The sequence below is a fragment of the Dromiciops gliroides genome, chromosome 1 (assembly GCF_019393635.1).
Source record: "Dromiciops gliroides isolate mDroGli1 chromosome 1, mDroGli1.pri, whole genome shotgun sequence".
Lineage (NCBI taxonomy): Eukaryota > Metazoa > Chordata > Mammalia > Microbiotheria > Microbiotheriidae > Dromiciops > Dromiciops gliroides.
In genome coordinates this window covers 547,679,239-547,701,311 of record NC_057861.1, presented here as the reverse complement: position 1 = coordinate 547,701,311, position 22,073 = coordinate 547,679,239, and the positions used below count along the sequence as shown (strand labels likewise).

The 22,073-nt window shown below is 39.9% G+C and overlaps 1 protein-coding gene across 1 annotated transcript in view; it reads left to right on the top strand.

Annotated features, from left to right (window-relative positions):
• Positions 1-7,496, top strand: part of LOC122751534 (E3 ubiquitin-protein ligase Siah2-like) — a gene marked incomplete at its 5' end in the record, with an annotated part of 63,194 nt that extends 55,698 nt beyond the window's left edge. Inside the window, 3 exon segments of the mRNA XM_043998613.1 lie at positions 4,591-4,661; positions 6,183-6,246; positions 7,423-7,496. Of these exon segments, the coding sequence (XP_043854548.1) occupies positions 4,591-4,661; positions 6,183-6,246; positions 7,423-7,496 (209 nt within the window).
• Positions 7,497-22,073: the final 14,577 nt, after the last annotated feature.

Here is a 22,073-nt window from a genome sequence, read left to right as displayed (position 1 = left end):
CCGTGAGTTACTTCTTTGCCCTATATGTTCTTTAAGAATGACTCCATTTGGGGGCAGCTAGGTGGCACAGTGGATAGAGCACCAGTCCTGGATTCAGGAGGACCTGAGTTCAAATCTGGCCTCAGAAACTTAACACTTACTAACTGTGTGACCCTGGGCAAGTCACTTAACCCTTATTGCCCCACAAAAGAAAAGAAAAAGAACAAATCCACTTTCTCCTAGATTCTGTGTCTAAATGAGAGAGTGTCACAGCATTCTAAGGGGATATTTTGCACTAACTGTACCACTGTAGTAAATAAAACACTTCTCAAAAGTTAATTAAATGCCCAAAGGGCTATAAAACTGTGCATACCCTTTGACCCAGCAATACCACTACTAGGTCTGTATCTCAAAATGATCATAAAAAAGGGGAAAGGACCTACATGTACAAAAATATCTATAGCTGCTTTTTTGTGGTGGCAAGGAATTGGAAATTGAGGAGATGCCTATCAATTGGGAAATGGCTGAACAAGTTTTGGTATATGAATGTGATGGAATACTATTGTTGCCATAAGAAACGATAAGCAGGGGGCGGCTAGGTGGCACAGTGGATAGAGCACTGGCCCTGGATTCAGGAGGACCCGAGTTCAAAGCCAGCCTCAGACACTTAACACTTACAAGCTGTGTGACCCTGGGCAAGTCACTTAACCCCCATTGCCTCTCAAAAAAAAAAAAAAAAGAAGAAGAAGAAGAAATGATAAGCAGGCAAATTTCAGAAAAACCTGGAAAGACTTATGTGAGCTAATGCTGGGTGAAATGAGCAGAACCAGGAGAATACTGTCCACAGTAACAGCAACATTGTGCAATGAACAACTATGAAAGAGTTAGCTCTTCTTAGCAATACAATGATCCAAGACAATTCCAAAAGACATGATGTAAAATGTTCTCCACATCCAGAAAAAGAACTATGGAATCTGAATGCACGTAAAGTATTCTATTTTCACTTTAAATTAAGCTGGCTGACTAAATTAACATCAACTGATAATCATGGTAAGAAAACTGGTGGGGGGGGAGGGGCTCATAGTTATATAACCTTAGAAAGACATCCTTCCCCAAAAGTCCCTATAATCCTAAGGGATACATAGTAGTCAATTTCTAAAGACCTAACTCTTCTGTGAGAATGAGAGTTGAAATAATAGCTCCAGAGCATGTGCTACACTGATTTAGTTTTTCTATATTTTGGTTGTCAGATCTTTATCAGAAAAACTTCCTGTAAAATGTTTTCCCAGTTAACTGTTTCCCTTCCAATTTTTTATACTCTCCAAATAAAGAGCACTTCCACATACACAGCAAAACACAAGAAAATTATCGTATGTGAAGTGATGAATTTCCATTTCTAATAAGTTTCTTTTTTAATTATATAATACATTTCATATTTTTTAAATTGATTAGTGAACATCTAGAAATGGAAGTAATGATCACAAAAGACCAGCATAGCTTCAACAAGTCATGCCAGGTTAACCTCAATTTCCCTTTTTTCTTTCTTTTTTTTTCTACAAAACTATTTGTCACAGATCTAGTGACTGTTTTAGGGATATTTTTTCTAGATTTTACAAAACATTTGACAATATCTCTCTCATGTTATTCTTGTGAAAGAAGATGGAAAAATGTAGGCTAAACAATAATATAGTCAAGTGGAATTATAATTACTTGAATGGCCAGTTCCAAAAAGTAGTCATTACTGCTCCAGTGTCAACTTGCATGGAAGTCTTTTGTAGAGTTTGCCGAGAACCTGCGCACGGCAGTGTGTTGCTTATTATATTTTATCAAGTGACTTGAATAAAGGCATAGATGATGACAACATTCTTGTCAGATTTGCAAGTGATAGAAAGCTAGCCACACTAGCTAATATATTGAATGACAAGATAGAATCCAAAAGTATTTGGGTAGGCAAGAATACTGGATTGAATCTGATGTAATAAGATGAATCTAATAGAGATAAGTTTCAAGTTTTACACTTGAGTTCACAAATTCACTTTCACAGGGACAAGATGTGAGTGGAAAGTGGCAAGACAGTAGGTCAGCTGAATGGCTTTCTAGTGGTTTTAGTGTACTATGAGCTGAATATGGGTCAAGTATGTGATTTTCAATTATCAGCATAGGGAAGTGAAGTACTTAGATGGTGGAGTCCATGGAGGACAAGTGATTTCCCCAAGAAATACATAGCTCTTAAATACCAGAGGTACAATTTAAAACTAGGCCTTTCCAGCTGCAGAACTAAAAACCATACTCCAGAAGTGTCTGACATGGGAGGAATACAACGGTAATAAGCTCCCCAGACCTGGATAGTAGAACTCTCTCAATTCAGCCTAAGATGACCACAGTTTTTTGTTTGCCATGTTACACTAATAGAAATAGCATAGTGGAGTGACTAGAAAACTGGCCTCAAAGCCAGGAAGACTGGGGTTCAAGTCCTGTCTCTGACACTTACTGGCTATGGGAGCCTAAGCAAGTCAGTTACCATCTTGCTGAGCCAGGCAGCTCTCCAAATTGTAGAAAAGATGCTAATCTACATTGGTAGAGTGTGTTTCCTCACTTGGGATTTCCCTGTATCAGTGAAATCAAAGGTCTAGGCCCTATCCCCCATCCTTCACAACAACAACAACAACAACAACAACAAACAACTAGCATTTATCTAACACATTAAGGTTTGCAAAGCACTTGACAAATATTATGTTATCCTTACAACAACACTGGAAGGTAGGTGCTATTATTAACCCCATTTTACAGATGAGGAAACTGAAGCAATCGATTAAATACTTATTAAGGACCTACTATATGCTAGGCACTGTGCTAAGCACTGAGAATACAAAAAAAAAGAGGCAAAAGACAGTCCCCACCCTCAAGGAGCTTACAACCTAATGTCTGAGAAAGGTTAAGTGACTTGCCTGGAGTCACAAAATTAAGAAATGTCAGGGCAGCTAGGTAGTGCAGTGAATAAAGCACCAGCCCTGAATTCAGGAGTACCTGAGTTCAAATCCGGCCTCAGACACTTAACACTTAATTAATTAGCTGTGTGACCCTGGGCAAGTCACTTAACCCCAATTGCCTCACTAAAAACAAAAAACAAAAACAAAAACAAATCCAGCCTCAGACACTTGACACTTACTAGCTGTGTGATCCTGGGCAAGTCACTTAACCCTCATTGCCCCACAAAAAAAAAAAAAAAAGAAAGAAATGTCTAAAGCCACATTTGAACTCAGTTCTTCCTAATGAAAAGCCTGGGGTTCTATCCACTTTTCCACCCAGCTGCTTCTATCTACTATGCCTTTAACAATGTGACCTATCAGCAAAAAACCTACTGAAATCTTAGGCTGAACTAAGAGAGCCATGCTGTCCAGGGTAATGGGTTGTCATTGTTGTACTCTTGCCTTTGTCGGACCACAGCTGAAGTATGGCATTTGGTTCTGGGCACCTCATTTTGAGAATTAAATGGACACACACAAAGCACCCGGGAGAGGAGAATCAGGGCAGTGAAGGCCCTCCAGACCTCAGCATGATAGAATCCCGTTCAATAAGTATTGAGTGCTTCCCATGTGTCAGGCACTGTGCTAGGTGCAGGGAATATGAAATTGAAAACAATCCCCCAAAGCAAACTCCTCTAGGAAGTGACATCTTATTGAAGTTAGATTAGAAGGGTTCATTTGTAACTCAGAAATGCATTTTCCCAAAGGCAAAATAGCACGATCTAGATCTTGAAGGGGTCTCGGGGCCATCTGATCTACCCACCATCTCTGTGCACATGACTAAGTTCTATGTAACCAAACCCGACCTGCCTCCTGAGCTGTGGCCAGTTTCTTAATCACCACTGTCCATTGGATACTTCCAACTGATGTCTCTTGGGCATCACAAACTCCTGTTTAAAAAAGAACACATTATCTTTTCTCTAAAACCCTTGTCTCTTCCTAACATCCGTATATCTGTTGAGGGCACCACTATTCTTCCAGTCACCCAGATTCCCAGCCTCCCAGAAACCCTTTGAATCTTCCCACTCCCACCCTGCTCTTGCCCAATCAGTTGCTAGATCTCATCAAATACATCTGTCACATCTGTCCCCTTCTCGCTATTTTCCTAGTCACATCCTAGTTTGGGCCCTGCCACCTTTCGCCTGGTCTGTTGAAAAAAAAAAATCTACCTAATTGTTCTTTGATTGAGTCTATTCTGTCTCTAATCCATCTTCCACACAAATGCCAAATTGATATATTTAAAGCACAGAGTTAACCAAGTCCTTCTTCTGCTCAGGAAGGCTCCTTCACTTTTGAATAAAATAAAAGGTTCCTTTGGCTTTTAAAGCCCTTTGCAGCTAGATTGCACATGAAGTAGGTAGGTGGTAGAGTGGCTAAAGGGCTGGACCTAGAGTCAGGAAAACTTGAGTTCAGATCTGACCTCAGATACTTACGAGCTATCTGATCTTGGGCAAGTTGCCTAACCTCTGATTGCCTCATTTTTCCCATCCATAAAATGGGATAAACATAACCTACCTCCCAGGGTTGTTGTGAAGATAAAATGAGATAACATGTAAAGTGTTTTGCAAACCTTTATAAATCCTAGCCACTGCAACCTCCACCCTCATCATCATCACCATCGCCACCATCACTGCCGCCACCACCATCTTGAGGCAGGTAGGTAGCCCACAGTAGATTTGCATTGGACTCAAGTAAGACCTGAGTTCAAATTCTGATCTCCCCCAACATTTACAGTTGTGTGATCCTAGGCAGGTTGTATAATCTCTGTGCCTCAGTTTCTTAATCTGTTAACACAATAGATTTCTAAACTCCTTAGTATCCCTAAACCTATAATCCTATCATACTTTTCCAAGATTGCCATGTCTTTCCATTGCAAATCACTGACCTTCCTATCTTCTAAATTGCAGCCAAACTGGTTTACTTTCTGTTCCCTAAATATAGCATTCATCTCCTGTCTCTGGGCTTTATACAGGCTGTCCTCAATGCCTACAGAGCACTCCACCTCATAGAATTCCTGGCTTCCTTCAAGGCCCATCTCAGGTGTCACTTCCTACAGGACATCTTTTCTTATACCCCTAGTAGTTAACAACCTCTCCCTAGAAATTACTTTGTATTTTTTTTTCTATTTAATTTTCAGCTTTCATGATGTTTCTGTTCTTCCCCTTCCCCAGTAGAATTTTAGCTCCTTAGGGGTAAGCACTGTTACATTTTTTGTCTTTCTATTCCCAGCACACAGTGTAGTGATGGGCACATAGTAGGCACTTAATAAATGCTTATTGAATGAATGGGTCCTGTCATTTTACATTATAGTAAACTAAGGGCCAGGTTGGTTCATCAACTTGCCAAAGGTTTGACCCCAGGTCCTCTGACTTCAAAGCTGATGTACCAAGTTGCTTCCTAACTTATTCACAGAAACCTATTTAACCCATGTTTAGCTCAACCATACTATTAATAATACTATAGGGTTTTTAAATTTTATTGGTGCCTTCTGTTTTCATGCCACAGTCATTTACTGAGATTCCACCGTACTCTGCATTGAATCCTCCTTTGTCACAAAGAAAAGCATTTTCAAAAAACAACTGCCACAGACAGCTACCACATCTGACCTTGTGAGCCGAGTCCCATCTCCCCGACAAAAGAAAGGAGGTTCATTTCATCATTCTAGACCAAAGATTGCTCATTACAATCAATAATCCATTTGGTGATCTTTTAGTGTTGTTTCATTTACATTACTGTTAATATGTCTGTTCTGTATCTGCTAACTTCACTCTAAAAGTTCATACAAATTTTCTCATGTCTCTCTGAAATCCTCATATTCATTATTTTTAGGGCACAAAGAATTTGGAGTAGTTTAGTCCCCAGAGAAGAGGTAAGGAGAACGTGATAGCCATCTCTAAGTCTCTGACGAGCTATTTTATGGAAGAGAGACTAGATGTTCTCCTTGGCTCCAGGAGGAGAGCTTAGGAGCAAAAAAGAAACTTAGGCTTGATCAAAGGAGAAAACTTCCTGACAATTAGAAATGCCCAAATGTGGAATGGGTTACCTCGGGAAGTAGTGAATGTCTTCCCTGTCACTACAGGTCTTCGGAGGGAGACAAGATGGGCAATTGGTGGCAATGTCGTAGAGGGCATTCTTGGTCTCAGGCCTCTGTGATGCTGTGATTCTGCCTTATTAAAGGTTTCATTGAATCCCAATGAAACCAAGGCCATCAACCTACCTGGGGCCCATCTGGCCTCAAATAGTGAGTGGTCTATTTCATGGTCACACACTGTACTCTTAATCATATCCAGTCATCCCACAGATGTATACCATCGATCACAAGGGAAATCTGGTTGAAAGAGTGTGGATGGTATAGTGTCAACCCATCACTACTTCTAGAAAAAAGAAAAAAAATATTTTCTATTTAAACTTGGCTCTTAGTAACTTTCATGAGCCCATGCAAATTCCCTAGCTTGTCAGCCACAATACCAGCAGGACTCTGCTTAGAAGCATCCATACGATACACAGAGACCCCCACCCACCCACCCCCAAACACACACACCCTGTTCCTTCCATCAAAGCCCAGATACATTATGGAAGCTAGGTAGCTAAACTTAGTTAGGGTCAGATAGCCCTAAGCTCAAATCCCACCTCAGATGGTGTGACCCTGGACAAGTTACTAACCTCTCAGCCTCAGTTTCTTGTAAATTTGTAGAATGGGGTTAATAACAGCACATCACGGGGCAGCTAGATGGCACAGTGGATAAAGCACTGGCCCTGGATTCAGGAGGACCTGAGTTCAAATACAGCCTCAGACACTTGACACTTACTAGCTATGTGACCCTGGGCAAATCATTTAACCCTCATTGCCCCGCAAAAAAATAATAAAATAATAATAAAATAATAGCACATCACAGAATTGGTGAGGGTAAAATGAAAGAGTATGTGTAAGGTGCTTCACAATGCTATATAAGTAAATACATAAATGACTGCTAGTATCACCACTGACACTAGTAGCCATAGAGCCTCAGCCTATTTTCAAGAGCTTCAAATCATACTGAAGCCTCGTTTCTATGGGAAGTCAATTGACCTACTTGGTTGAGAGGGGATGTTCCCATTCACCCAGAGGGTAACCCAGTCACCCTTGGAGCTCAGCAAGAGACACTCCCCCCCCCCGCCCGCCCCCAGAGCCTTCCACCACCTTGGAATCCACTCTATCTGAGGCCCCAGGAACCCAGCTGCTCTGGTGCCCAATTACCCGGTTATCTCCAGAGCCCAATTCGTGTGCACTGAGCTACCTCTCAAAATAAACTTGCAATGTGGTTTTTTTTTCTTTGCACCTGAGGCAATTATTACTTGTCATAAACAAGAACAACCAGCTGTGAAAAGCATTCAGCTTGCTGTTCTTAAAATGCTTTATAATTGTTTCTCTCTACAGAGAAGAATTTTCCCGACTCTACCATGGTTCTGCCCAGCCAATCACAGTGTGGAAACCGGAGGAACTTCAGATAAGCCTATCTATCACTGTCAATCAGAAGGATTCAGGACTCCTGAATACGGTTGCCAAAAAGGCAGGAGAAAAGCACATACATTCACCCAGATGCGTTTACACCCAATGAGTCTGGAGCACCACTGACTGCCAAGCCTTCCCAGAGCATTCTATGGAGGAGCAGGCCTTGACAAATGTCACTGTGGAGAATGAAAGCCTCATCTTCTCAAACACCTGGAAGTCGCTCCCCTCCTCCACCCCAGCCGTTCACCCCGCCACTGATTCCCACGCATCTCCTTCTTGTTTGTCTCTCAAACTGTCACTTCAGTGAGAATGAAGATGTCTTTATGGGCTGAATACAAACAGAAAGAAGACAAGAGGAGTGAATTTGGGGGACGGGAGGGCGAGCAGTCTTAGCTATGTCCGATCAAGCAATTAACATGTTTTCCATTAGGTATTTACTATCTGTAAGGTATCATTGAGATGCTTTGGGGAGAGTACAAAAGTGAGTAAGATGTGACCCCCTACCCTATTATAATCTATTAGTTGATGAACTTCAACATATATACATTAAAAAGATAACTAAAAATATGACAGATGGTGCAGTGGATAGAGTGCTGAGCCTGAAGTCAGGAGGACCTGAGTTCAAATCCAGCATTAGACATTTACTAGCTGTGTGACTCTAGGCAAGTCACTTAACTCTGTTTGCCTCAGTTTCTTCATCTGTAAAATAAGCTGGAGAAGGAAATGACAAAGTACTCCAGTACCTTTGCCAAGAAAACCCCAAATGGGGTTACGAAGAGTCAAACAACTAAAACAACTAAACAACAACAAACATGAATCATTAAAGCCTGTTTACCTCAGTTTCCTCACCTGTAAAATGATCTGGAAAAGGAAATAGCAAACCACTCTAGTATCTTTCTCAAGAAAACCCCAAAATGGGGTCACAAAGAGTCAGGACTAAAATGACTGAAGAACATTTATGTATGTATGTACGTATGTATGTATGTATGTATGTATGTATGTATGTATGTATGTATACATAAATATGCATACACATATGTGTGTATAATGTATATATGAAACAATATTTATTCAGTGATTGGTAATAACAATCCCTTATTTTTGTCCTTGACAAAGCCCTTTCACATCCTTTATTTCATTTGCTTCACATAAAAACCCTACCAGGAAGACAAGGTAGATATTATTATTAAATCTCCATTTGACAGATGACAAAACAGGCTCAGAGAAATTAAGTGACTTACTTAGGGTTACACGGCCAGGACTGGAACCAACATATTCTGACTTCATGTCCAGGGGTCTTCTCACTACATCTACTATAGAGCTCAGAGGAAGGGCAGATCATTATGAGCAGGGTTAGTGAGCAAGTTTCGTGGAAGAAATAGTATTTGAAATGGCATTGAAGGACAGGTTGAATTTGAATCTTCATTCAAATCTCAGATCTACTATGTCCTACCTCAGGTGACCTTGGACAATTCACTTGATCTGTCTGAGCCTCACTTCCCTTGACTGTAAAATACAAGACTTGGACTAGATCAGGGGTTCTTAACCTAGGAGCCATAGACTCCCAAGCAGTCCATGGATAGATTTTAGCAGGTCCATGAACTTGAATGGAAAAAAAAATTAAAAATCTTTATTTCAATATAATTGGTTTCCTTTGTAGTGCTTTGGTATTGGGTTTGTTTTTTTCATTCATTTAAAAACATTCTTCTGAGAAGGAATAGGCTTCCATTGGCTTAACCAGACTGACAAAGGGGTCTGTGTCACACAGAAAAAAAAAAGATAAGAATCCCTGGACTAGGGCAGCTAGGTGGTGCAGTGGATAAAGCACCAGCCCTGGATTCAGGAGGACCTGAGTTCAAATCCAGCCTCAGCCACTTGAAACTTGCTAGCTGTGTGACCCTGAGCAAGTCAATTAACCCCAATTGCCCCACAAAACAAAAAGAATCCCTGGACTAGATGGACTCAGCTCTCTACTAGCTCTAAAACTCTGGTCCTGTGATTCGGTCACTGAAGAGGACATCCTAGGTTGGGGTAAGCTATGATGTGAATAAAGGCTCATCATGAGGGAAAGACAACACACATATGGGAAATAAATTCCTCAACACTGACTCAAGATGTATGTTTTGTTAGGTGCTTCTGCCATGCTTGGCCATCCTTGGCAATATAATTAACTGTTGACATCCAGTTACTTTCTACATTTTGGAATGATGAAGAGATCATAGGATTAGATTTGGGGCCAGAAAAGACATTAGTGGGCATCTAGTCCAAACCCCTCATTTTCCAGATAATAAAAATGAAACCTAAAAAAGTAGTTTTCTCATGGTCGCCCAATAGTAAGTGGTAGAACTGGACTTTGAACTGTGTTCTCTCATTCTAAATCCAGCACTCCTTACCCTCTTCCCTAGCTTTAGTCCAAATACTAGATCTCAGAAAAATGGTACCCAATATTTCAATCTGATTAGACTGAGGGGAGCAGCTTTCTGTTTATGAACAAGGAAGAACCCTTTAATTGAAAAATATGGGGGCAGCTAGGTGGCACAATGGATAAAGCACCAGCCCTGGATTCAGGAGGACCTGAGTTCAAATCCAGCCTCAGACACTTGACACTGGCTGTGTGACCCTAGGCAAGTCACTTAACCCTCATTGCCCCAGAAAAAAAGAAAGAAAAAGAAATGAGGTGGAGGAATAGGCCTTTGGTTATAAATAGGGTAGCATCTCCTTGATTTAAAACAGAATCCTTTCTTGAAGAAAAGGAACACCACCTCCCCTGACCTTCAGAGCTGAAAGAGTTTAGAATGAGTCCACACATCAACAAGGAAAAGTTAAGTAGAGCTAGGGACCAGCAAGAAGGGACATGCCTGGGAGCATGTTGCTGTTGTCATTACCATTGTTGTTCATCCTCCATTTTCGCAGAGGACCAATGACATTAAGAGGTGATGCTTTGATTTGTGCATGAACTGGATTTAAGTTAAGCAGAGTTGTACAAAGTCCTCAGCCTCACTCTCTCTTGCAGAGTCATTGAAGTCCAATGGGAAACAAAAGTCAGAACCACTGATAATGGCCTGGAATACAATAGAGGACCATGGCATCTTTGATGTCTGATCAAGTTCTAAGAGCTCCACAGTACCCACTTAAGCTGCCTTCCTAGTTGTTGGAACAAATTCTCACCCACCCCTTTTTCTGGGGGAAGTCTTTCCATGCTTGGGATAGACATCCCCTTACCTCACCGACTGGTCTGAAGCCTGTTGGTTACCCTCAACCTGGTTTAGCCCATCTGACAAGATGGTTTTACCAAGATATGTCCATTATGCAAGCTACAGCTTCTTGGAGCCACAGGTGCATGTATAGATGGAGTTTAAAAACTTTTTAAAGGGGGCAGCTAGGTGGTGCAGTGGATAAAGCACCAGCCCTGGATTCAGGAGGACCTGAGTTTAAATCTGGCTTCAGACACTTGACACTTAACTAACTAGCTGTGTGACCCTAGGCAAGTCACTTGACCCTCATTGCCCCACCAAGGAAGAAAAAAAAACGCTTTTAAAAAAATTAATTTTGGGGGCAGCTAGATGGTGCAGTGGATAGAGTACCAGCCCTGGATTCAAGAGTACCTGCGTTCAAATCCGGCCTCAGACACTTGACACTTACTAGCTGTGTGACCCTGGGCAAATCGCTTAACCCCAATTGCCTCACTAAAAATAAATAAATAAATAGATAGATAGATAAATAAATAAATTTTTATTGATGTTTTCTGTTTTTATATGACCTGCATTTCTCCCCATATTCTTGTCGTCCCTCTCCTTCTAGCTAAGCAGGAGAGGCTTTAGTTTGTTCTCTCTTCCCTTCTCATAGGCCTGAAAAAATAGAGATCTCTATTTTTTCTTTTTTTCCATCTAGTAGGTATAATAGCAGATCTCAAGTGTGGTTCTTTTACTCTTATGCCTAGGATGGCTATCCATCAATAATCCATTTCCATCTTCTTCTAAAGAATAATTGTGCCTCACATTTTTAGAATTATTTTTATGAATTCTATTTTCAAGCAAATCAAAACAACCCTCGGGATTCACATCATACTCAGAAAATTGACAAATATGACAAAAAGTGGGAATAAATCAATGGCAGAAGAGTAGAGGAAAGACCAGCAAACAGATACATTGTTGGTGGAGCTGTGAACTAGTAAAAAGCATTTGGGAAAGCAATTTGTTATTTAAAAATTAAAGTGGCTAAAATGTCCATATCCTTTGCCCTTTAGAGTCCACTGCTAGGCATATACACCAAAAAGGTAATTGACTTTTTTAAAGGTTCTAAATACACCAAAATATCTATAACAGCACTTTTGTGGTAGCAAAAAGCTGGACACAAAGTAGTTACCTATGGCTAAACAAATTGTGGTATGCAACGAATATGATGAATACAGAAAAGAATAGAAATACATGCAAGAACCCATTGCAAAATGAAGGAAGCTGAGTCAAGAAAACAGTATACACAATGACTACAACAATATAAATTTAAAGAACAATAACCACAAAACAATCAAAAATTAATATTGCAGAATTCCAAAGAACAAACTTGGACCTGAAAAAGAAATTCAAGAAACATGTTTCCTGACTCCTTTGCAGAGCTGGAGGGAAGAGTGGGCCACAGGTGTTGAACATCACATCTATTGTCAGATTTTTTTCCATATACTGATTGATTTGCTAGGGTTTGTTTTTTTTCTTTTTTTTCTTCTTAAAAAAATTGTTTTAAGGCATGATGCCCTGGGAAAGGGAAAAGGGAGGGATATGGGAAGAAATTCAGGTCATATAAAAACAGAAAATATCAATAAAATTATGTTTTTTAAAAAGTATTCTATTTTCTTTGTATAGAAGTCTTTTTATACATTTGTATGCCTGTGCTGAGGTAGGGCTGTCCCTGATTGTCCACATAGACCCCATTAAATCTCTCTCTCTCTCTCTCTCTCTCTCTCTCTCTCTCTCTCTCTCTCTCTCTCTCTCTTTTTTTCTCTGTATCTGTCTGTCTGTCTGTTTCTTTCTCTGCCTGACTCCCTGTGCCCCCACCCCTATCTGTCTGTCTCTGTGAGTGTATCTGTGCAGCTCTGTCTCTCTGTCTCTGTCTCTGTCTTTCTGTTTCTCTCTATCTCTCTCTCTCTTTCTCCCTTTCAAGATTATCAAGTGTTCTATTATTGGTGTCTAGGAAGATGATAGGATCATAGATTTAGAGCTGAAAAGGACCTTAGAGGTAGGCTCTATAATTTTACAAATTAGGAAACTGAGTCACTAAGGGATTGAGGTTTTTCATTTGTTTTTTACTACTCCATCCTTTGTAAACAGAGATGCTGACAATCCACTGTCGGGGGGAATTTACTTTTATGTTGTTCTTCTCTACTAGTGGAGATGGGTTTTCAATGAAGTATCCACACTCTCTTTATGGCAAATGGTATTAATCTGTAAAGTAACTGAATGGGATTAAGAACATAGTATGTTAGGGGCAGCTAGGTGGCGCAGTGGATAAAGCACTGGCCTTGGATTCAGGAGTACCTGAGTTCAAATCTGGCCTCAGACACTTGACACTTACTAGCTGTGTGACCCTGGGCAAGTCACTTAACCCCCATAGTCCCCCACACACACACAAAAAAATGTCTTTTTCCTGTCAGTGCCCTCTGAATTTCAGCACCCTCAAAATGTTGTCAAGTGGGAACAAAATTCCAGTTGCTCTACCCTAGTTATGGGTCTGTTACAAATAGATCACAGATAACTGCAAAGAGCAGATTATTTTTGCGAACAAATGGTTGTCTTGTAAGAGGTTTATAATATTTGCCTTCTTTCTAACCAATGGTTCAGCGTTAGCTTTGAAGCAGTCATTAAGCAGCTTACCACCTAAATAGAATTGTACCAGAAGTTCCCCTTGAATGAAGGCTATGTGCCTCCATCTCTCATTTAGTGAATAGACTTTCATCTCCATCCTACTACTGGTGCTGGGACTCAGATACAAAGAAGGCATTTAATCATGTCCAAATCATGCCATAGGCCTTTGAGTAGCAATAGATATAACCCCATCTATCCTACTTTGAGTTGGCTTCTTAATGGTTTTGTAGAGGACTACAGCTGATATATTTTTTTTATATATAAGGTATTTTATTTTTTCCATTACATGTAAAGATAGTTCTCAACTTTTGTTTATACATGCTTTACAATTTCAGATTTTTCTCCCTCCCTCCCCTCCCTCCCCCCTCCCCTAGACAGCAGGTAATCTGATATAGGTTATATCTATATATCTATATACATATACATATATATACACATACATATATATATCCATAATAACATTAATCCTATTTCTGCATTAATCCTGTTATAAGAGAAAAAATCAGGGCAGTAATGCAAAACCTCAAAATAGAAAAAAAAAAAACAACAGCACCCAAAACAAAAGAAATAGTATGGTTCAATCAGCATCTATACTCCACAGTTCTTTTTTTTTTTTCTTGGATTTGGAGATCCTCTTCTGTACCATTGAATTGGTGAGAAGAATATAGTCCATCACAGTAGGTCAACACTCAATGTTGATGATACTGTGTAAAATGTTCTTCTGGTTCTGCTCATCTCACTCATCATCATACAGCTGATATTTTTAAGCAGCTAGGTGATGCAGTGGATGGAGTGCTGGCCCTAGAGTCAGGAGGACCTGAATTCAAATATGGCCTCACTTACTAACTATATGACTCCTGGGTACATCACTTAACCCTGTTTGCCTCCATTTTCTCATCTGTAAAATGAGCTGGAGAGGGAAACAACAAACCACTCCAGTATCTTTGCCATCATGGCATCCAGTATCTTTGGCATCATGAAGAGTCAGACATGACTAATCAACTAAACAACAGATCAACAACCAACTGATATTTATCAGGCTCAAGGTCATTGGGATCTCCCTGGGATTGTATGGATAGAACTTACTGAATCCCATTCCTTGTAAGAATCTTGGCAAGAATATTTCTGCTTGCCACTCTGGAAGAAGAGGTTAAAGATGACCACGATGGAAAGACCACCTTTCCTTTGTAGCAGTTCATGCAACAATTTGACCTCTCTTATCTATCTATGCCCTGGGGGCATAGAACTTTTTTTCCATGAAATTAAAGCACAAAAAATCATTACCATCATTACTATTGTAATTCATATTAGCTTGGACTATTAGTCAACAAGTATATATCTGTAAAATGGGTTAATAATAGCACCTCCCTCCCAGAGTTGTTGTGAGGATAAATGAAATAATATTAGTCAAGCTTTTTGCAAAACTTTAAGTGCTAGATAAAGGCTACCTACTTATTATTAAGTGCTTACTATGTGCTAGGCACTGTGCTAAACCATGGAGATGCAAAGAAAAGCAAAAACAGGGTCCCTGTTCTCAAGGAGCTACATTCTAATGGTGGAGAAAATATACAAATAAGTACATCGCACAAGATATATTAAATGGAAGAAGGTAGGAAGAAGGCCTGAAATATTCATCTGGAAAGGTCCTGTTGTATTTGCTGCTTGTATTTGCCATAGGCTGCCTGACATTACTAATTAATATTCTTTTCCTAAATAAATAAGCATAGAGAGGGTGGATGAACTGCAGAAATACAGCTTATCATAGAAAATAGTAGAGAACAAACAGAATAAATAAGGCTTTGAAATAGGGAACTTGGGTCACACTTGCGATTACTATCATCATAAAATGCTTCTGAAGAAAGACTTGGCAAAATGTACCTGTGCTATAATTCTTGAGCAGATTAACGGCTTAGAGACAATGGCAAAATTGAAACAAATCTCACGTTTAGTCACTGAATTTAAACATTGGAGAAATACTTATTTTTCCATGACCTGGAATTACCAGCATTTTTTGAATGCAGACACCACCACCCCCCATAACCTGTTCTCTCCTTTTGTTTTTGTTCACAATTTAATTCAGGTATACCAAAAGACTTATTTTATTCCCAAAAGCTTCACCTGGAAAGAGCACCCACCAGATCTGAGCCAAAGGAGCTGGGTTTTAATCCTGCCTCCATTTCTTCATCTGCCAAATGAGGGTGATACTGCTCATAGGGTTATTGTGAAGTGGCACAATGAATAGAGCACTGGGCCTGGAGTCAGGAAGATTCAGCTTCCTGAGTTCAAATCTGGCTTCAGACATTTACTAGCTGTGTGACCCTGGGCAAGTCACTTCACTCTGTTTGCCTCAGTTTCCTCATCTGTAAAATGAGCTGGAAGGGCAGCTAGGTGGCACAGTGGATAGAGCACTGGCCCTGGAGTCAGGAGTACCTGAGTTCAAATCTAGCCTCAGACACTTAACACTTACTAGCTGTGTGACCCTGGGCAAGTCACTTAACCCCAATTGCCTCACAAAAAAAAAAAAAAAAGAGCTGGAGAAGGAAATGGCAAACCATCCTCGTATCTTTGTCAAGAAAATCCCAAATGGGGCCACAAAGAGTTGGACACAACTGGACACCGTAAGTGTTTTGTAAACCTTAAGTATCCAAAAAAAAAAAAGTATTATCACTTTTCCATTGCTACTCATAAATTCAGACGAGTCTTCTCTAATTGTAAGGTTAAACATTATAATGGGTTTTTCTTCCATTCCTGGAATGCTTTTACTTCTCACTTCTAACTTCTGGCATCCTTGGCTTCCTTCAAGATTCACCTCATACTGAAATGAGCAGAACCAAGAGAACACTGTACACAGTATCAACAACATTGTGCGATGATTATCTTTGATAGACTTAGCTCTTCTCAGCAAGCAATACAATGATCCAAGACAATTAATTCCAAAAGGACTCGTGATGGGAAATGTTCTCCACATCCAGAAAAATGGAGTCTGAATGAAGATTGAATCATGCTGTTTTCACTTTTGTTGTTTCTTTCTTGTGGGTTTTTTTTTCCTTTTGTTCTGACTCTTCTCTTACAACATAACTAATGTGGAAATATGTTTATCATGATTGAATATATAACCTATATCAGATTGCTACCTGGCCTCAGGAACAGGGATGGAAGGGAAGGTGGGAGAAAAATTTGGAACTCAAAATCTTACGAAAGTGAATGTTGGGAAAATACATTAGAGATTGGCTAAGTGGCAGCTAGGTGGCACAGTGGATAGAGCACTGGCCCTGGAGTCAGGTGTACCTGAGTTCAAATCCAGCCTCAGACACTTAACACTTACTAGCTGTGTGACCTTGGGCAAGTCACTTAACCCCAATTGCCTCACTAAAAAAAAAAAAAAAAAAAGAGAAAGTGAATGTTGAAAACCATCTTTACATGTAATTGAGGGGGGGTGAACTAGGGGACTGGGAGGGTAGAGGGGGAGTCCTCTCTGTGCCTTAAACAAAATCAAATTAAATTTTTAAAAAAAGATTCAACTTGGGGGCAGCTAGATGGCGCAGTGGTTAAAGCACCGGCCCGGGATTCAGGAGTACCTGGGTTCAGATCCAGCCTCAGACACTTGACACTTACTAGCTGTGTGACCCTGGGCAAGTCACTTAACCCCCATTGCCTTGCCAAAAAAAAAAAAAGATTCAACTCATTTATTCTGTAAGAGGTCTTTCCCTGTCCCCCTACCCAAACCTTCATCTTGCACCAGTGTCTTCCATCTGAGATTACCATCTATTCATTATGTTTGTATGTGCATGTGTGTATGTATATATGTACATAGGTATAGTTATATGTACATAATCATTTGCTAATTGTCTCTCCTAATAGAATATCAGATCCCTAAGAGCAGGGACCATGTTGTTTTTGCCTTTCTTTGCATCCCCAACTCTTAGCACAGTGACTAACATATAGCAAGCATTTATTAGAATTTGAAAGCAACCTGGGAGGAGCAACTAGGGAGTTGGACTTGGCGTGTGGAAGACACGAGTTCAAGTCCAGCCTCTGACACTTATTGGCTGTGTGACCCTGTAAAAGCTACTGAACCTCTCAATGCCACCATGCAGCTCTCTACCAGATGATGATCTGCCCCGGTAGAGAGAACTTCCTCACTGGAGATTACCTAAAACAACAAAATTCTATGTCTAGTCACAACCACTCCCCCAATAAAAATCCCCGTTTGACAGATTTTTTTTTTAATGAGCCAGTGAAAATGGAAGGGTTTTCTCTCATAAATTGCCAAAGGGATGGAATAAAGCCCAACATCTCTAGTCGTGAGCCTGAAAGAGGAAAACAATTATGATTAATAGCTACACATTTATAGAGAACACAGAAAGTTCTGGGTAATTCCCATAACAATGAATCCTGTCAATATTTAGGCAAATAGCCCAGGCAGTTCCACCAATACTGTTGTTTTCTCTCAACGTTATACTCCACAACAACTGCAAATTTCTAGCAGAATTAAGTGGTCTGAGGGGTACGTGCAGAAATATTTTCACCTCATGTCACTTTCCCCAATAAAGTCCTTCACAAATTGGCCCTTTTCTAACTTTCCAATCATCATACACTTTAGTACCTTCCATGTTCAATACAATCCAGCTGCCATCTATTTGCTTTTCCTCACACAAGACATTCCATTTCCTGATGTGGTGGTGGCAGTGGCAGTGGCAATGGTGGTGGTGGTTGACATGGTGGTGGTGGTGGTTTTCTGAATTTGTTCCAACTCTCCCCCATACCTGGAATGTTCTTCTACCTCACTTCAGACTTTCAGCTTCCCTAGATTTCTCCAAGATTCATCTCAATTTCTGCAAAAGAATTTTCTGTCTTTCATTGTCTCCCTCTCCAACCTTTCCCTTTGCTAATGCCTTCCCTCTTGACATTATCTTTCATTTATACAGTATGCATATTATATATACGTAATTACTCACTTGTCTCCCCTATTAGAATGTCAGCTCCTTGTGAGCTGATCCAACCATTCTGGAGAGCAATTTGGAATTATGCCCAAAGGGCGATAAAGCTGTGCATACCCTTTGACCCAGCAATCCCACTTTTAGGTCTTTTGCCCAAAGAAATCATGGAAGGGGGAAAGGGACCCACATGTACAAAAATATTTATAGCTGCTCTTTACGTGGTAGCAAGGAATTGGAAGTTGAGGGGGTGCCCATCAATTGGGGAATGGCTGGACAAGTTGTGGTATATGAATACAATGGAATACTATTGTGCTGTAAGAAATGATGAGCAGGAAGAGTTCAGAGAAACCTGGAGGGTCTTATGTGAGCTGATAATGAGTGAGATGAGCAGAACCAGAAGAACATTGTACACAGTATCATCAACATTGAGTGTTGACCTACTGTGATGGACTATATTCTTCTCACCAATGCAATGGCACAGAAGAGTTCCAGGGAACTCATGATAGAAGAGGATCTCCAAATCCAAGAAAAAAAAAAAGAAAGAAAGAACTGTGGAGTATAGATGCTGATTGAACCATATTATTTCTTTTGTTTTGGGTGCTGTTGTGTTTTTTTTCTATTCTGAGGTTTTGCATCACTGCTCTGATTCTTTCTCTTGTAACAGGATTAATGCAGAAATAGGATTAATGTTATTATGTGTATATATATATGTGTGTGTATATATATATCTATATGTATATGTATAGAGATATATAGATATAACCTATATCAGATTACCTGCTGTCTAGGGGAGGGGGGAGGGAGGGGAGGGAGGGAGAAAAATCTGAAATTGTAAAGCATGTATAAACAAAAGTTGAGAACTATCTTTACATGTAACGGAAAAAATAAAATATCTCATAAAAAAAAAAAAAAAGAATGTCAGCTCTTTCAGGGGAGGGACCACGTTTTTGCCTTTCTCTGCATTCCCCAGCTCTAAGAACAGTGAGTAGCAAGCACTTAACAAATGCTTACAGACTAACCACTTGTTCCCTCATCCCCCAGCCACAGACAATTTTAAGTCCTAATAAGACAATCTAGAGAAACAGCTCATTATTCATTGGAAAATAGTATCAAAAAGAGAAAATAGTAAGAAATGTCAATCTAGAAATAAATACTTCTTTTGAGTATAAGGTATAGAGATATAAATTGTGATGTTAAGAAAGAAGGCAAGGCAGGAAAGCAGGGAATGAATGAAGGAACAAAAGAACGAAGCTGAATACTAAAGACTGAAATTTGAGAAACAGTGATAAACCCTTAAGCCAATACCCAGTTCTTCTAATGTGGAAGAATTATAAATATAGCTGCTACTATGGCTTTCAAAGCCTTTTCAAAGGCCCATGGGCAGTGAATTGTTTGTAAGGTCAAGTGCTTCCTTCCAACCCAAGGGAAAGAGGTAAGCAGATAAGAAATAATAATGGGTGGAGATTTGTGAGCTAATAAACTCTGAGAGAGGTCTTTCCATATGTTCCGATCTGTTAAAGCAGTAGCCCAAATGGAACTGACAACTAAGGTAGTGGGTTCAGAAAAACCAGCAACAATTCTGTCTCATAGACACAAGCTCACACTGCCCCCAGAGGAGGAGGAATAATGGGAAATGAGAAACAGACTTCTTTGCCTAAAGACAGACAAAAGTAAATGAACAGGAATCAAAATGCATTGAAAAGGATTTACATCTGTTGCCCTGAGAAATGGGGTTTGCTAGCCTTTGAATAATAGGTCCAGAAGGGACCTACAGAGATCATCTTATCCAATTCCATGCCTCACCTAGAACCCTAAAGCACCAAGACAAGACAGATAAGTATCTATCCTGGTATTAAAGATATCCAGGAAAGGGAATTCACCTACTTCCTATTGCGTTTGTCTTAAAGTTCTTCCTCTAGTTACCATCTAAATGCATTACCCTTTATTCTTTTCTCTGAAGAGATAGAATGTGTGGTACAAAGTCAGAGGCTCTGAGGACCAATCCTGGCTCTGTTACTACTTGAAAACACTTAAAGGAGCCTTTTTGGGCCTCAGTTTCCAAATCTGTAAAATGAGAGCACTGGGCTAGTTGACCACTAAAGTTCCTTCCATCTCTAAATCTTTATACCCAGCAATATGAAGCTTATTCGTGTACAGAATTATAGAATGGCTTTTCATGGCTTCTTCAGAACTAAATAATCTCAACTCCCTCACTCTCCTCCTCATGTATCTTCACTGACTGTCCCCCCATTGTCTAGATTGTTTTTCCCTCCTCATCTTCATCTTCTGACTTCCCTGGCCTCTTTCAAGTCTCTGCCAAAATCCCATCTTCTAAAAAAATCCTTTCCCAGTTCCCCTTAATGCTAATGCTAATGCTTTCCCTCTGAGATCACCTCCAATTTACCCTGTATAGATCTCCTAATACTCGTACTAGTTTCCATTTCTTTCCATTAGATTGTAAACTCCTCGAAGGTTTCTTGAAACCTCCTTTCCTTTTATCACCAGCACTTAGCACAGTGCCTGACACTTAGCAAGGGCTAAATAAATGTTTATTAGGACTAACCACCGTCCAAATCATTCCACAGAAACTTAAGCATGACAAATAAGTGAGACATCTTTCTTGTTTAAGCTGGTTCTTAGAAGCTTTGCAAAGAGAAGACCTTTCATCCCAAGCGTTTACTATGTATAGTACCAGATATTATTAGGCTCTGGTCAAACAGAGACCAAAACTAAACACTCTCTGCCTTCAAGGAGAGTATTTTCTACTAGGTCTAAGAAGGATTTAAATTAAAGGATTCTTTAAATCCCTTTAATAAGCAACAATTAGTCATAAGGATCTGGATGGTTTCCTTTCCATGGTCAAAGGGACGGGTGTGTATGTGTGTGTGTGTGTGTGTGTGTGTGTGTGTGTGTGTGTGTGTATGTGTGTGTGTGTGAGTCAATTCATTGAGTCTCAATGGGACTGTATGATGACACTGGGTACCTGTGCTGCTAGAAAGCCACAATAGCATATTTTATACAAGTTAAAATGTACCACTGCAGGGCAGCTAGGTGGTGCAGTGGATAGAGCACCGGCCCTGGAGTCAGGAGGACCTGAGTTCAAATCCAGCCTCAGATACTTGACACTTACTAGCTGTGTGACCCTGGGCAAGTCACTTAACCCCAATTGCCTCACCAAAAAAATAATAATAAAATGTACCACTGAGCAATCATACTGATTAAGCTTGACCCTGAAATAAAAGGTATGAAAATGTACCTCCCTTCCTTCTTTGTAGAAATGGAAAGACTGCAGCAATAGATCACTGCCAATGCTGTCAGAATTGGGTGATGGGTTGGCTAATTTCACTGAAATGATGCTTTCCTCTTTTTTTATTCCTTGTTAAAGGAATGGTTCTCTAGGCAGGGGAAGGGAAGAAAGAGAGAGAAACAAAAGCTATATAAAAACAAAATATATAGATACAATTTTTATATATGCCAATAATTATGTTACTGCCCCACCCTCCAACCTCCCACTCCACTTTTTTATCTGAACCCATAAAGACTTTAGACCACAGAAACAGTGTGAACTAAACAGAAACAGTCAGTACTAACAAGTCACCATGGGGAGGAGAGGAAATATTGCTCCTTCTTTTCATTTTTGTATCTCTTCTAAAAGAACTAAGTCATTTTTACTAGGCATATTTAAATAATTCTCATAGGGTCTTTGTTAGAGTTCAGTATTAGTATGTATAATTCTTCTTACATTATAATAGTATTATATCATACATTATAATAATTA